General features: G+C 38.3%; 1 protein-coding gene across 1 annotated transcript; it reads left to right on the top strand.

Annotated features, from left to right (window-relative positions):
* Positions 1-8,068: 8,068 nt before the first annotated feature.
* On the top strand, positions 8,069-14,278 carry LOC119733233 (E3 ubiquitin-protein ligase TRIM56-like). Its single transcript, XM_038206820.1, has 2 exons — positions 8,069-9,442; positions 13,165-14,278. The coding sequence occupies exons 1-2, from the start codon at positions 8,167-8,169 to the stop codon at positions 13,794-13,796; spliced, it is 1,908 nt and encodes a 635-aa protein (XP_038062748.1). The 5' UTR covers positions 8,069-8,166; the 3' UTR covers positions 13,797-14,278.
* The last annotated feature ends 178 nt before the right edge of the window (positions 14,279-14,456 follow it).

Below are 14,456 nucleotides of genomic sequence, written 5' to 3' on the forward strand. Positions count from 1 at the left end.
TAAATTGTTACGCACTTCCTGTTATTCTAGATTTGTATCTGCACATGTGCACTTAATCAGGCCATAGAGCTATAGTAAATTATTAAAGAGCTTATTCATATATGAATAGGATGAAGCTTGCTGGGCGCATGCATCCATGTTTGTGCTTAAGTCATCAGAAATTAGCTCAAATGTTGTAAGTTTATACATTTCAAAGCTGTTATTACAACTTTCATTTAATTCTGTGCTTTCACACTAATGCGCTGCATAGATTTTTGCATTTTTTTCATTGTAGATCACGTGCCTGCTCAGCCATATATCTGTTATATTTTGGCAACACATTAAGCGCACAAAACTCACAAAAATTGATGTCATATTGGCGATGTGACTTGCACATTGATCTCGCTACATGTACATTCTTCAAGCACTGTGTTGAGCTCAGACAACTTTGAAGTGTGCAAGGGAATGAGGAGTAAATGCTCTCATAATTTACTACAGCTCTATGGAATGGACATTTTAACTGATAAACTACTATTGAGACAACAGAGGTCAAAGGTCACCCAGGTTCACAGACCTTTAATGTTGTAATGTACATGTCAACAAAACATATCTTCAACTGACAGTTTCCAAGATTGGTTTCAATAAACTTCAAATTTAACATTAGTAGCCTATCATCTTTTTACATACAAAATTAAGCCAACAAAGAAGCAAAGGATTTTTCAATTGTTTTACAGTAAGGCCAAAAAAAATACTCGGTCTCTGGTCAGACCAAAGTTTCGGAATTGATGTGGCGACGCGGCTTTTTTTTTTTTTTGCTTTTTTTTCAAGCTTTGATTGTACAGACAAGGTGGGGTACTATTTTGCTTTTTTTTTTGTGTCCTCATGTACATTGGTGTCCTCCATAATTTGCCTTGGTGCCCTCGATCATTTGCCTTGTTGCAATTTCCCATTCCTTGGTGCTCTTTGGTAAAAAAATCTGAGGTGCGGCAATAGAGGGCACTGTTGGAGCTACCGCAGAACATTTTGGAAAAAAAAAATTGACGTGCATGATTAAAATCGACCAGAGACCCTTTTTTTGGCCCAACATAAATAAAGTTAAAAACAAACTACTCGCAGTTTACAATCATGTTCAATTTCACAGAATTGATACAATTTTTTTATTCCAAGGCCTAATTATTTTGTTTTCATTCTTTTCTCTGAATTATGCCATCAGCAAATTTTTTGGTAGGTAAGGCAACAAACCAACAGACATATAAGTGCATAGACCGCCAGGTCCTATTCAAACTAAATGAGGATTTCGTGATTTGCCTAGCGCCCGACTAAAATCAAAACTATGGGCAAATTCACCTCTCGGTATATAGGGTTTTTACACACAGTTGACGAATTCCAGTCAAACAATGTAAAAAAAAAATTGTGAAGTTAGTTTTTGATTGTAAACCAATCCCTTGTGAACTAAATATGATTTCCGTAGATTAAAAACAATACGGTACCCAAAAGTTTCTTGCAAAGTTTGAGTAATACAGCCTTTACCAAAATAATTTATGAACTGTATTTCAATGTATGTACTGAGTGGCATTGCAGTTATGCACGCTGTCAACAAACATTTTGCCCAATTATCAAATCACGGTTTCAAGCGCACGACTATGTGTTTATATGTCTGTGATCAAACCAGAAAGCATTATGGCGCCCTCTATGGCTGATGGACATCTAAGAAAAATTAATTAACTTAACTATTGCTTGTGAATGCTGGGGCTGTGACGAACAGCGCCCTCTAAAGGAATGGATGGATAGGTGTTCTCATGTCACATGACTGACTGGCTCCGTGATGCTCCCCACACCTGGGAAAATAGAAGACAAAATAGCAAATGTAATACATTTATCAAATTTAAATTTGAAAAAAAAAAACCATTAAAAGTCAAAAAATGAGGATTGCTTTGTTGGGTGACTGAGGGTTGTTGATCCCAACTACACGCAATGTTGTTGTGCATATTTTATTTTAGAATGTGTAGTTCATATCAACAAACTTTTTAGGGCCCCTCCCTGCAAAATAAAGAAAGTGGTATTTATGGGAATATTTAATTCTTTCGTTTCTGAATCAACGCGCCTTAACACTTCTGTTTCTCTGGGAATATTTGAGTTTTCTGAACAGCCACTTTAGACCTTTAACGTTTAACAACTTCAAAGATTGGGCATTCACTACATCAGGAATACATTGAACTTGGCCTGAAGAAGGATTGTGCAGTAAATATTCAAGGAAATTATATTCATAAATAATGACAGATTTTAAAACTGTCTCCCAATTGCTGCAGCTAGCAATAATGCGCCGATATGAAAGCGGCTGATAGACACGTGTTACTGACGACCATATATGTGAGGCGTTCTGGCAAAACGAGACAGAACTGGGCAGAGGTTGAAATGAGGGTTTGCAGGTATTAGGAAAGAGAATAATATTCTCCTTACAATACTGTTTGTTGCACTGTTTACTGTTGAAATTATACCTTGCCGTTCGTTGTTTTAACTCGATTGCCCCGAGAACCGCCATAGGCCCTAGTTCCCATAAAAAAAAAACAATAAAAAACAAGTCAGGTGTGTTTACAAACACAAATGCCCCGCAACCGTGGCTGTTTCCATGACATAACACCACTCTAACATCAAATTACATGTACCTTGGTCAAATGGAACGTTCATTGACAGCATTAGTGTCTTCTGTAGGTTTTATATGAATTAATCCCTAATCCCTATGATCTCAGAATAAATACAAGATTTCTATTGTTTTAGCCACTGTGACCTTGACCCTTGACCTTTCGACCCCCAATGCGATAGGCTCCTTAGGATTGCCAAGGACAATCCACAAACCAAATTTGAAGTTCATATGTAAAGTATATCTCAAGTTATCGCGCTGACAAAATTTCTTTTGTTTTTGCCACTGTGACCTTGACCCTTGACCTTTTGGCCCCAAATGCAAAAGGCTTCTTAGGATTGCCAAGGACAATCCACAAACCAAATTTGAAGTTCATATGTAGAGTATATCTCAAGTTATCGCGCTGACAAAATTTCTATTGTTTCAGCCACTGTGACCTTGACCCTTGACCTTTCGGCCCCAAATGCAATAGGCTTCTTAGGATTACCAAGAACAATACACAAACCAAATTTGAAGTTCATATGTAAAGTATTTCTCAAGTTATCGCGCTGACAAAATTTCTTTTGTTTTAGTCACTGTGACCTTGACCCTTGACCTTTTGGCCCGTAATGTAAAAGGCTTCTTAGAATTGCCAAGGACAATCCACAAACCAAATTTGAAGTTCATATGTAAAGTATTTCTCAAGTTATCGCGCTGACAAAATTTCTATTGTTTCAGCCACTGTGACCTTGACCCTTGACCTTTCCGCCCCAATTGCAAAAGGCTTCTAAGGATTACCAAGGACAATCCACAAACCAAATTTGAAGTTCATATGTTAAGTATTTCTCAAGTTATCGCGCTGACAAAATTTCTATTGTTTCAGCCACTGTGACCTTGACCCTTGACCTTTCGGCCCCAAATGCAAAAGGCTTCTTAGGATTACCAAGGACAATCCACAAACTAAATTTGAAGTTCATATGTTAAGTATTTCTCAAGTTATCGCGCTGACAAGATTTGTCCGGACACACACACCCACACACCCACCCACCCACACACACACCCACACACCCACCCACCCACCCACCCACGGAAGGACAAGGCGGAAACAGTATGCCCCTTCGGCTTCGCCGCGGGGCATAAAAATTAAAAAAATTCCTCCTAGCCAAGATGGTCCGTACCCCCGTAATTCCCTTCTAAAAATATCCACCTAGGCAAGGTAGTTAGTCTCCTCCATATTTCCCTTCTCAAAATATCCTCCAAGTCAAGATGGTTAGTCACCTCCATAATTCCCTTCTAAAAATATCCTCCAAGCCAAGATGGTTAGTCTCCTCTATAATTCCCTTCTAAAAATATCCTCCTAGCCAAGATAGTTAGTCTACTCCGTAATTCCCTTCTAAAAAATATCCTCCTTTCTAAATACTAACAAATTCTTGTCTAATTCTTGCCGAGAAAGACAAAGACTGAATCTCAAATCGGTCGTCTTTCTCAATTTGGGATGTCTTTCTTTTAACGGTTTAAATCTCTTTCATTCCGCGTCAATAGATTGTAACGTTTGGCATATCGTGAGGTATGTCTTAGGCTGAGTAAGACCTTATGTCTACTCTTAATTAAACATGTGTTACTGACGACCATTATGTGAGGCGTTCTGGCAAAATGAGACAGAACTGGGCAGAGATTGAAATAAGGGTTTACAGGTATTAGGAAAGAGAATAACATTCTCCTTACAATACTGTTTGTTGCACTTCAATCTGATATTCCATTGACAAGTTATGGCTGCTGTCTAAAGTATGCTTTTATCGACTTGTCAAAAAAGCAAAATATTAAGAAAAAGGCCTGTAAAGTTTCCAGTTTTGTATTCGAGAAAATGAAAGATGCCAATTATATTTCCCTAAAACTCTTGTATTCCATGATTTTTAGACTACATGTTTTACGTTCTTATAAGAATATCAATAAATCTTAAAATCAAAAAAAAAAATTTCACCTTTGGATTGGTGCCATGAAGTTGCATGGTGGCTACAGGGTTCCAGACCGTTCCTGCCATTCCATGAGCTGTCATCCCTTCCCAATCTCCCATGGCCATGTTATGATGCATGCCAGACATTGGCTCATGTTGCTCACCAAACCGGCTGACAGGTGTCTGTAGGAAATAACCAAGGGAATAAAGTTAGAGCTCGCAAGCAATTGATGACATTTCAGTAATGTCTTGAGATACACAAGGTACATCTTGATGAGGTTTTGATTTCTCTATTTGATTTTCTCAATGATCACTGTTCAGTTTGTGCTGGTCCCAGAGGGCCAGCCTACAGTCCTCTTTGTACCTCACGGATCGACTCACTGTCACTTGTGAGCTGGGCAGTGCTGTTGTATAGGATTACCCTGTAACACCAATGAATGGGATCAATCAATTGAATAGGACTGTGTGTACTCTGTAACCAACTTGAATTGCCTTGTGTTGTTGTAAACTGTTATCAAGTCCTGAACTCATGCTGATTGAGTGTAGTGGGGGTGGTGGAGGGGTGAGATGCTTACTTGTTCATTTGGAAGCCATCCTCTCTTGACAGTGTCTTGATGGGGGAAGTTAAGCATCCTGTTAGCTGCTGTGCCTGGTATGTCCTTTAAGTTGCTACTTGGGATCCAGTCACCGCTGCTGCCTGGGGGAAAAATTCAGAAAAAAAACATGAACTTTATTAAAAATCTGCCATTTATAGGAAAATATTGTCTTGAATGGATGACGACTAATATTTTGCTAATCAGCATGTCCTGTATGTCCATTGGGTTTAGAAATCACAGTTGTCTATTTGTAAATTATATTTTCATGGACTAAACTCAAATGTTATCGTATCCTCCTGATTTTTTTTTTACAGCATTTTTTAATCAACAAGGATCTTTTAGCTAAGTTCTTCAATTAGGATCTTAAAGTACCGAGCCAAGAAAAAATGAGACTATTTCACACTCCTATTATCTTGATGCTCCAGATATAGTCAGTTTTCATGCATCTAATGAAAGTGTGTGGTAAATGAAAACTGAGCTTACCTGGTGTCTCGTTGCATGGAAGTGGAAAACCTCGAACAATTTGTAAAAAAATGTCTTTCAGTGACTTGACTCCTCAATTCCTTCAAGGATAACTGAGGTCACACCTGGGAATAAACAGGAATCGAACCAGGGTCAATAGAAAAGTAAACATTAGTAGGAGCTGAACCAAAGACTCCTCGATCCCTTCAAGGATAACTGAGGTTAAACCTGGGAATAAACAGGAATCGAACCAGGGGTCAATAGACAAGAAAACAAGCAGTAGGATCTGAACCAAAGACTCATCAATTCCTTCAAGGATAACTGAGGTTAAACCTGGGAATAAACAGGAATCGAACCAGGGGCCAATAGAAAAGAAAACAAGCAGTAGGATCTGAACCAAAGATTCACCAAACTCAAAACAGACAGCCCTAACATAAAGCTTCCAAGACATTAAGTACATGTAGGATCACTAGTCATCAAATCTAGCTGATGCAGTGATTATTTCCAGACAACTTTCATTCTTACTTGACTTGCGACGTTTACCAGCCGTCATCTACTTGACTCCTCATCGTCTCTCAGCCAACATTCTCTCAAGATCTTCCTTCAATCTCTTCCTGATGTCATAGAACTCAGGATGAATCCAGCCAAGAACCTGACCATGTTCCTTGAGTTGTCTCATCTTGTTGTCAAGGGAGTTTGAGGTGATGCCCTTCACACCCTGGAAACAAGCATGACAGGATGACAGTTTTATGTTATCATGGTTACAGCATTCTAAAACATATGCATTAATAGATACACTGTTTAAACATTATGTTGGTTCCCCTCCTCTAAAACTCTGCACCTTTCACACTCCCACAAAGGTTTGTGTAGATTGAGGACTTCCCACTGTCCTTCTGATGGCTTTTGTTTGGGTAACTTTTGGCAACTCCTCTCATTTGATTTGTGATGGTTTCCAACTGAGGACATAGTGTCCTCTTTATGTACAGTCAATTCTGTTGTTCATTGTCCTCAGTGTACACCATTACACCCAAATGTATTTCCCCCAGTAGCACGTATATGTTTTATTTGCATGAACAATTTTAACACAAAGTTGAAACTTTTTGGTTGGTCAAAATGATAACTTCAAATTGACTGAAAATTCTTTATTAGTATTTAACGGTATAGCACAAGATAAAAGAAACTTTTCGTGTGTGAAATATATGAAAGATTTGAGGAAAATATTTTTACAGCGTATTTTATTTGATGGTTGAAAAATTAAATGTATGGTGAGGTGCCTGCGATTGAATTTTAACAAAGTGCATCATGTACATGAAGATAGAATGCATGAACCTATCTAGAGTCCAAAACTCAAGTGTCAAGTCAATATGTACACAGATAAGCAGATACAGATTGTACGTGTGTGACGTACATGTACATGTTTGCAGCAAAACAAAAATACCAAGCTCTATATATAAACCATGTCACGCGACTTGATGACGATGCAGTGTTTGTCCAGCGCCATCTTTACCAGATCCGCCCCATCAAAAGCCTCAACTGCTGGTGCTCTTACATCAAAGTGAAAAAAACTTTGTCTTTCAGTGATTTGACTGGGAATTTAAAAGAGGTAAGGAAATATTGTCAGTTCTGTTGAATGGGGTTAAAAGCTAGCTTATAGGAATTGCAGCTTGCTTTAGACTTCAAAACGTGAAGTGTACGCACGAGTAACTGTATGGTGAGGTGTATGCAATAGAAATTTAACAGAGTGCAGCATGTACATGTAGATAGAATGCATGAACCTATCTATGGTCCAAAACTCAAGTGGCAAGTAAATATGTACACAGATAAGCAGATATACTGGCTGTACGTTTGTGACGTACATGTACATGTATGCAGCAAAACAAAAATCCCAAGCTCTATATATAAATCATGTCACGCAACTTGATGACGATGCTGTGTTTGCCCAGCGCCATCTTTACCAGATCCGCCCCATGATCAAAAGCCTCAACTGTTTGTGCTCTCAAATTGGAAAGCTTTGTCTTTAGGTGATTTGACTGGGAATTTAAAAGAGGTAAGGAAATATTGTCAGTTATTTTGAATGAGGTTTAAGCCTAGCTTACGAACTAGGAGTAACAGTTTGCCTTAGACTTCAAAACGTGAAGTGTACGGACAAGTAATGTTCCAACAAAACCTATCAGTAACAAAAATTGAAAAACACTATGGTGATCATGACTTGCATACAGTTTTGTCCATTTCAATATCTGAAATCATTTCAGAAGAGAATTAAAGATGTACTCTCAGCGCTCCTCAAAACTTGAACAAGAATTCCAAAAGAAAATAAAAGAGAGATTTGTTTATTTGATATCTTGCTTAAAAGTGGATATCTTTTGTCCGGCTACAAAATAGCAATTCACAAGAGACTTTATACATGTACATGTACTTTTTATCCAGATGAGACTTGGACGGACATGTACATCTTTAATGTACAGAGAAGGCACATGTTTTGCTCAAGTTTTTTTCATTGCCCTTATAGTAACTGTTCCATTTTCTTTTTGAATACTATTTGAATACAGATAAAAATGGCTGCAGCTCTACAGAACATCAGCTCCCATCTTAACTGTGGCATCTGCCGAGATAGGTACACACAGCCCAAGATACTGGATTGCGTCCACAGCTTCTGCCAGAAATGTCTGGAGCAATACTACACCAGCAGGTATGCAGGTCAGCCTAAGATTCCTTGCCCTGTATGTCGGCGGGAAACAGTACTTCCAGAGACACGCATTCAAGGCCTGAAAGCAAATTTCCATTTGATGGGAATAGTTGAGGAGGTCTCACTCCAAGAAAAGGTGGCTTGTTCAGAAAACACAAAGGCCATCTGTGAGATTTGTGATGAGGGAAATGAGGCCATGCATCGTTGTCTGGACTGTGCACAGAATATCTGCCCAAACTGTCGCAAGACACACTTGCGATGTACTGCTACATCAAACCACACAGTGGCTACTTTGGAGGACATTCGTCAGGGGAAGGTGACAGTGAAAAAAGCACCAGAAGAAGACGAGTCTAAATGCCACAAACACAAGGGGGAAGTGAAACGCTTTTACTGTGAGACATGTGAAGAGTTAATCTGCCGAGATTGTACTGTAGTAAATCACAGTAAACCGAAACATCACTACATTGAGTCTGGAGAGGCTTCTCTCAAATACAAACAGTCACTGAAAGATATGTTTCAAAATTTTACCAAAGGTATCAAGATACTTCAAAAGGCTTTGGCCACTTCATCACAAGCTAAGCAGCAGTTTACACAGAACGTCACAAAGACTGTGAAAGCTGTGAAAGACAAAGCGGATAAAATGAGAGCTGAGATATCAACTCAAGAGACAAAGATGATTGCAGAAATCAAACAACTCCAGCCGGATCGCAACAGAACATATGATGAGCATCAGTCAACACTGACAATGATGCTAGAAAGTAAACAACATTCGCTAGGGACATCCCAGGATATCATTAACACTGCATCTGACAATGACTTTTTGTCCCTATACCCTATCATCAGCAAAGACTTGAAATCACTCAAGAGTCAAAATCCTCCCCAGATTGATCCCAAGCTTTCATATCTGAGCTTCACCCCGGGTCAGAGGATTGGTGACATCAATCTGGGCAAGCTTGAGGTTGAAGCAGTCAAGTGGGAGATGTGTCGTGAGTTTGGTAAAAAGGGAAGTGGTCCAGGAGAGTTCGGGTTTGCTCGAGGTATTACTGCTACTCAACCTGGTGAGATTGCTGTGGCAGACCGGATTAACAACCGAGTGGTCATCTGCAGCAATGAGGGACAACACAAGGGAACCATTCCCCTACAAGGTAAGTTTCTTTCATGCACATGTTCATCAACACAAACTTTCATAATTGTGTGGAAATCATAAATAAGTCTTCCATGAGCACATGCAGATCTGACAACTGAGAATGAAAACCAATAAAATACTGGCAAGGAATTGATGTGCTCGCAGTGCTCTCTAACAAATTTGATTTTGTTCTCCCGACAAAACTTCATTTTTTTTTTCTTTACGTGTAAGCCTATGTTTACAAAAAAATAACACTGACACACACACATACACAAAGAAAACCTACAAAAAAACTTCTATTTATTGCATTACTGATTTCAGTTTGTTTGGAAGAAAAACTGTTTTTATTTTTGGGTCTGTAACCTTTAGAAAAGTGTGAAGTTGCTTTGCAAACAAACCAATCTGCCGTGTGAGTAGAATGTTCTACCCAGTAAACAAAACACCGGAAAAGAACCTGTTTTGGGGAGAGAGTTTTTAGTGATTTTTTGGTTTGGTAGTTTTTAAACCAAATTTTCACGTTTTTATAACGTGACTTTTATTAATTATAAACGGAACTATGTTTTCTCGTTCCAATGGCACTTGGAAATTACCTACTAATCACGTGAATAAAGAAATGTGATTCCGGAAGGTTTTTAAAAACTAGTGCGAATCGCATTATGATCACTATATATTCACTTGACCAAATGACATGTTTTTAAACCGTCTTTATATGGTGGTGACAAAAGGAGATCAACTAAAACTAACTAAAACACCAATAGATTTGGTTCTTTAGTTGCCAGTAATTCATTAGTGATCTTCACGTTACTGTATCTTACTGCTCTACATAACGTCAGTATTTAGCGTGGGTAAAAGGTTATTATATCGTTTTTTTTAAAGTACAGTTACCAGTAATTCATTAGTGATCTTAACGTTAGGCCCCTCCCCCCCCCCAAAAAAAAATAATCGGTCTCTGGTCAGACCGAAGTTCCGGAATTGATGCAGCGACACGTTTAATATTTGGGTGGCTTTTTTTTTAAGCTTGAATTGTACAGACAAGGTGGGTACTATTTTTTGTTTTGTGTCCTCCTTATACATTGGTGTCCTCCATAATTTGCCTTGGTGCCCTGCATCATTTCCCTAGGTGCAATATCCCCATTCCTTGGTGCTCCTTGGAACACAAATTTGAGGAGGTGCGGCAATAGAGGGCACTGTTGTAGCTTCCGTGTAAATTTGAAGAAAAAAAAAGTTGACGCGCATGTTTAAAATCGACGCGCGCGCTGACCAGAGAACGATATTTTTTTGTTTTGGCCTTACTAAGCATGTTACTGCCCCACATAAATTAAGTATTTAGTGCGTGTAAAAGGTTGTTATGTCGTTTTTTAAAGACCAATAGATTAGGTTGTACAGTTACCAGTGATTCATTAGTGATCTTTACATTATTGTGTCTTGTTATTTACAATGTACCTAGGCATCTTACTGCCCTACATAACGTAATCATCTACAGCCTGTCTAAATAAAAAATGGTACAATCAGAAAAAAATTAGTTAAATATGAAATTTCAAAATAAGTCATTCGTACTTGGCATAATATTAAAGAACAAAGACTGGGCTTTCCAATAGTGTTTGTTTGAACTTATTTGCTTTGTCAATTCAGAGATATAATCAATTTAGTGCGATACACCAAAATCGATTTTGTGCCACTTTTATGCATGGGCAGAGTTGTTTCGAGTACTGTGCCATGATGTCTTGAAGCTCACAAAAGATTGCAACTTGGCAAAAGAAACAAACTCGATTTTTGTGTTCCGCAGTAAACTGGAGTTATCTCTGGATTGACAAAAGCAAATGGGATGAAACAAAAGTATTGGAAAGCCTGGTCTTTTTTCTTTAATGTGGTGCTCAAAACGACTTACATGTACTTACCGGTATGTTGAGATTTAATATTGAAAAAAAAAATCGTTTTCGATTGTACCATTTTTTTTGACAGGCTGTAGTGTGTTGTGCAAAAGGTTATTTTTTCGTGTTTTAAAGACCAATGGATTGTTTCACTTAATTTACATGTTGCCTCGAGGTGGGCGTTGCAAACCTTGGTGAAGCAACTGTGCCACTTTTTGGCCATGAACGATATGTTTTGCGTAATAGCGGTATGTTTTTGGATTTTTTATGTAGAGAATGTTATAATATTTAGCTATTCAAAGTCTCAATGAAACAAGTTTGCCAAAAAAAACCAAAGCAAATAAAATATCCAATGAAAACCAATATTAATTGAATTTCAGGAACCGTATCGCCGAACCTTGGAAATCGCTAACATACATATAACTAAACTTAATTCACACCACATTGGTAACGTGTCATGATGACATCAGCAGGTATCATATTACAAGAAATTGTATTTCAAAAAGTGACCGTTTTGTTTCATTCATAACTCCTGAACAAAGCCAAAAATCTTGTTCACATTTTGTGATCTGATGGAGCATCCGTTGATGAACCATGTTTTTTCCCCCTGTGTATACGTGAAGTTGCCTGACCTTCTGGGGTTGACAGTTAAATTAAAGTTAGGTGAATTCAAAATACTAAAAGCAGCATGAGTTTAAAAAATGGATTCACTCTGTGTCAAGGTATGAAGAAAAAACTTTGTACAAACATGCACTGTTGTACGAAGACGTGACAAAAATTGTGACATCATACACACCACCATATCAAATCAAAAGTGATTTTCAGGGACACTATCCTGGAAAGCACCCAATTGGGCTTCAAAAAGCATTTTAAAATAGGATATAAACGTCTACACAACCATCCTTAACAAATTGGTAGTTTTGTTATCTTGCAAAAACAATTTTGACTCTCAAAAATGTGTCATTCTGTGTCAATTCAACACGATTTTGGACCTGACCCTCACAGATTGAAACGATATTTGGTGTGATGTTTGGCCTGTATGAGAAACCCTCAAAACTGATTTTTTTTTGTTTTGTAGTTTGGCTTGCTAGATTCTTAGATACAGGTCAACAAACGTTTGACAAATAAGCATGACCTCTGAACTTTCAATACTATGTACGGGTATCTCCAAAACTACAGCACCTACAAAGCCAAGTTGTTCATCATATTTAATGCTTTTTAAATGGCCTTTATTTCATAAAATAAAACCAGAATTGTACCATGAAGCGCAGAGAAAATGCATAATGAAATTACCTTTGACCTTGAATTACGAAAAACAAATATGCTTTAAATTTCATATTTTCTTTAGTTGTTAGTTTATGATGTACATGTAAGCAACAATCTTGGAATTTGTTGTGATGGGTCCTCTTAAAGTTTACAAGAACTGAGTTGTTATTATACAGTTTTCAATCATTTGTTGTCTAAAAATGGGGTCTACTTGTATGTTGTTCAATGCTTCATTTGAAAATTGAGCAACCTTTTTATTGCTAAAGAAATAGCAACATGGTTAAATATAAGACTAATATATTTGATGTTTGAACAATTAGAATAGCACAGAGAGTGCATTAACTTTATAAAAGACTTTGCAAAACTGTATCTCCAAGACGTTGCAGTTATTCACAATTATACATGTATGGTGGTTTAAGAATGCACAATGTTCATGTAGGCCTATTCATTCTACATGACCAGGCTTTAAGGCACGCCATGTATTCATTGTTATAGGTAGGTTATCATAATAGGTATTATATTTCATGAGGACTCAGAATAGTGACAGTGCATTTATATACTGTGCATACATGTATGTTACATTTGAGTTCTTCTTTACCTACAGGTCCAGTGGCAGTTGCAGCCATCCGCAATCCTGAGCAACGCTTGCTTGTGTTGGAAGAGGGAAGCAAGTATGTCAAGGTGTTCAACATGAAGGACAACACTCTTGTAAAGCAGTTCCCAACGGTACCCAAGCATCAGGTAGACAAGACAGAAATTGAACTAATGAGTCTAGCAGTAACAAAGAATAGCATCTTAGTAGGCGACACCGACAATATGGTGTGGACTGAACACAAACCCACTGATGGTGAGATCCTACACACCATACCAGTGCAGACTCCACCTTGCTACCTGGCTGTTGATGACAACACAGATAGAGTTGTGGTCAGTGGATATAACACAGGGAAAGTGGTTGTTGGTGATAGCAAAGGTAGAAAAATCTGCACCATTAATCCAACCATTAATGGTGAGCCAGTGGGGTACTGCCAGGGTGTATGCTGTGACAGCTCAGGCATCTACCTTGCAGTGCGCCAAGGTGTGATTGGCACTGGTCATATTCACCACTATGACCTAGATGGCAGGTTCCTTGATTGCCTGGCTCAGGGTCTGTATAGCCCACGTGGAATCACATTCACATCGCAGGGCCAGCTGGCAGTGGCTGATGACAACTCAATCAAGATGTATCACAAGGTGTGATGTCATCCAACATGACATTGACTAGCAATCACCACCATCCCAACAGCAAATGTTGAGGATGAAATTGTCCAGTCATTACATCACCACAAGCAACATTCATGTCCCACTTATTCCAAATCTCTCCTCAAAAATCAGAAATCTAAACTGCCAGATCCCTCTGATGTGAACCATTTTACCATACAAATTCTTAAATAAACAGTGCATCAATTAAATTATGTTACTTTTCAAAGTCTTATATAAACAGTGTATTGACTACAGTTACATTTGATTTGATTGGGGGACAATTTGTTTACATGTATGATGACTGGAATCTATTATCTTTGTCTAAATTAAATGGTAAATTTGAAAGGCGAGGGGAGTTTAGTGGGTGTTGAGGTGTTTGAATGTAATGACCCCCGCCTCCTCAACCCAACACCCCTCCCTCACCCAGTACATGGATTGCCATAAATCTATCCAATGCTTACCAACTGTTTGTGGTGTTTATGAAACCCCGGCCTCGTTGTGGCTTCCGCTTCATCTCTGGCCATAGATTCCTAAGAATCCTACCACATTTAAACTCAGTGAAAATGCACCAACCATCCATTGGCCTTGTGTGACAGGATTTGGTGTCTCTAAAGAAAAAAATGGACCAATATTGTACTGATGTTATATCAGGGGACA

This window comes from Patiria miniata, unplaced genomic scaffold (assembly GCF_015706575.1).
Source record: "Patiria miniata isolate m_02_andy unplaced genomic scaffold, ASM1570657v1 HiC_scaffold_25, whole genome shotgun sequence".
NCBI lineage: Eukaryota > Metazoa > Echinodermata > Asteroidea > Valvatida > Asterinidae > Patiria > Patiria miniata.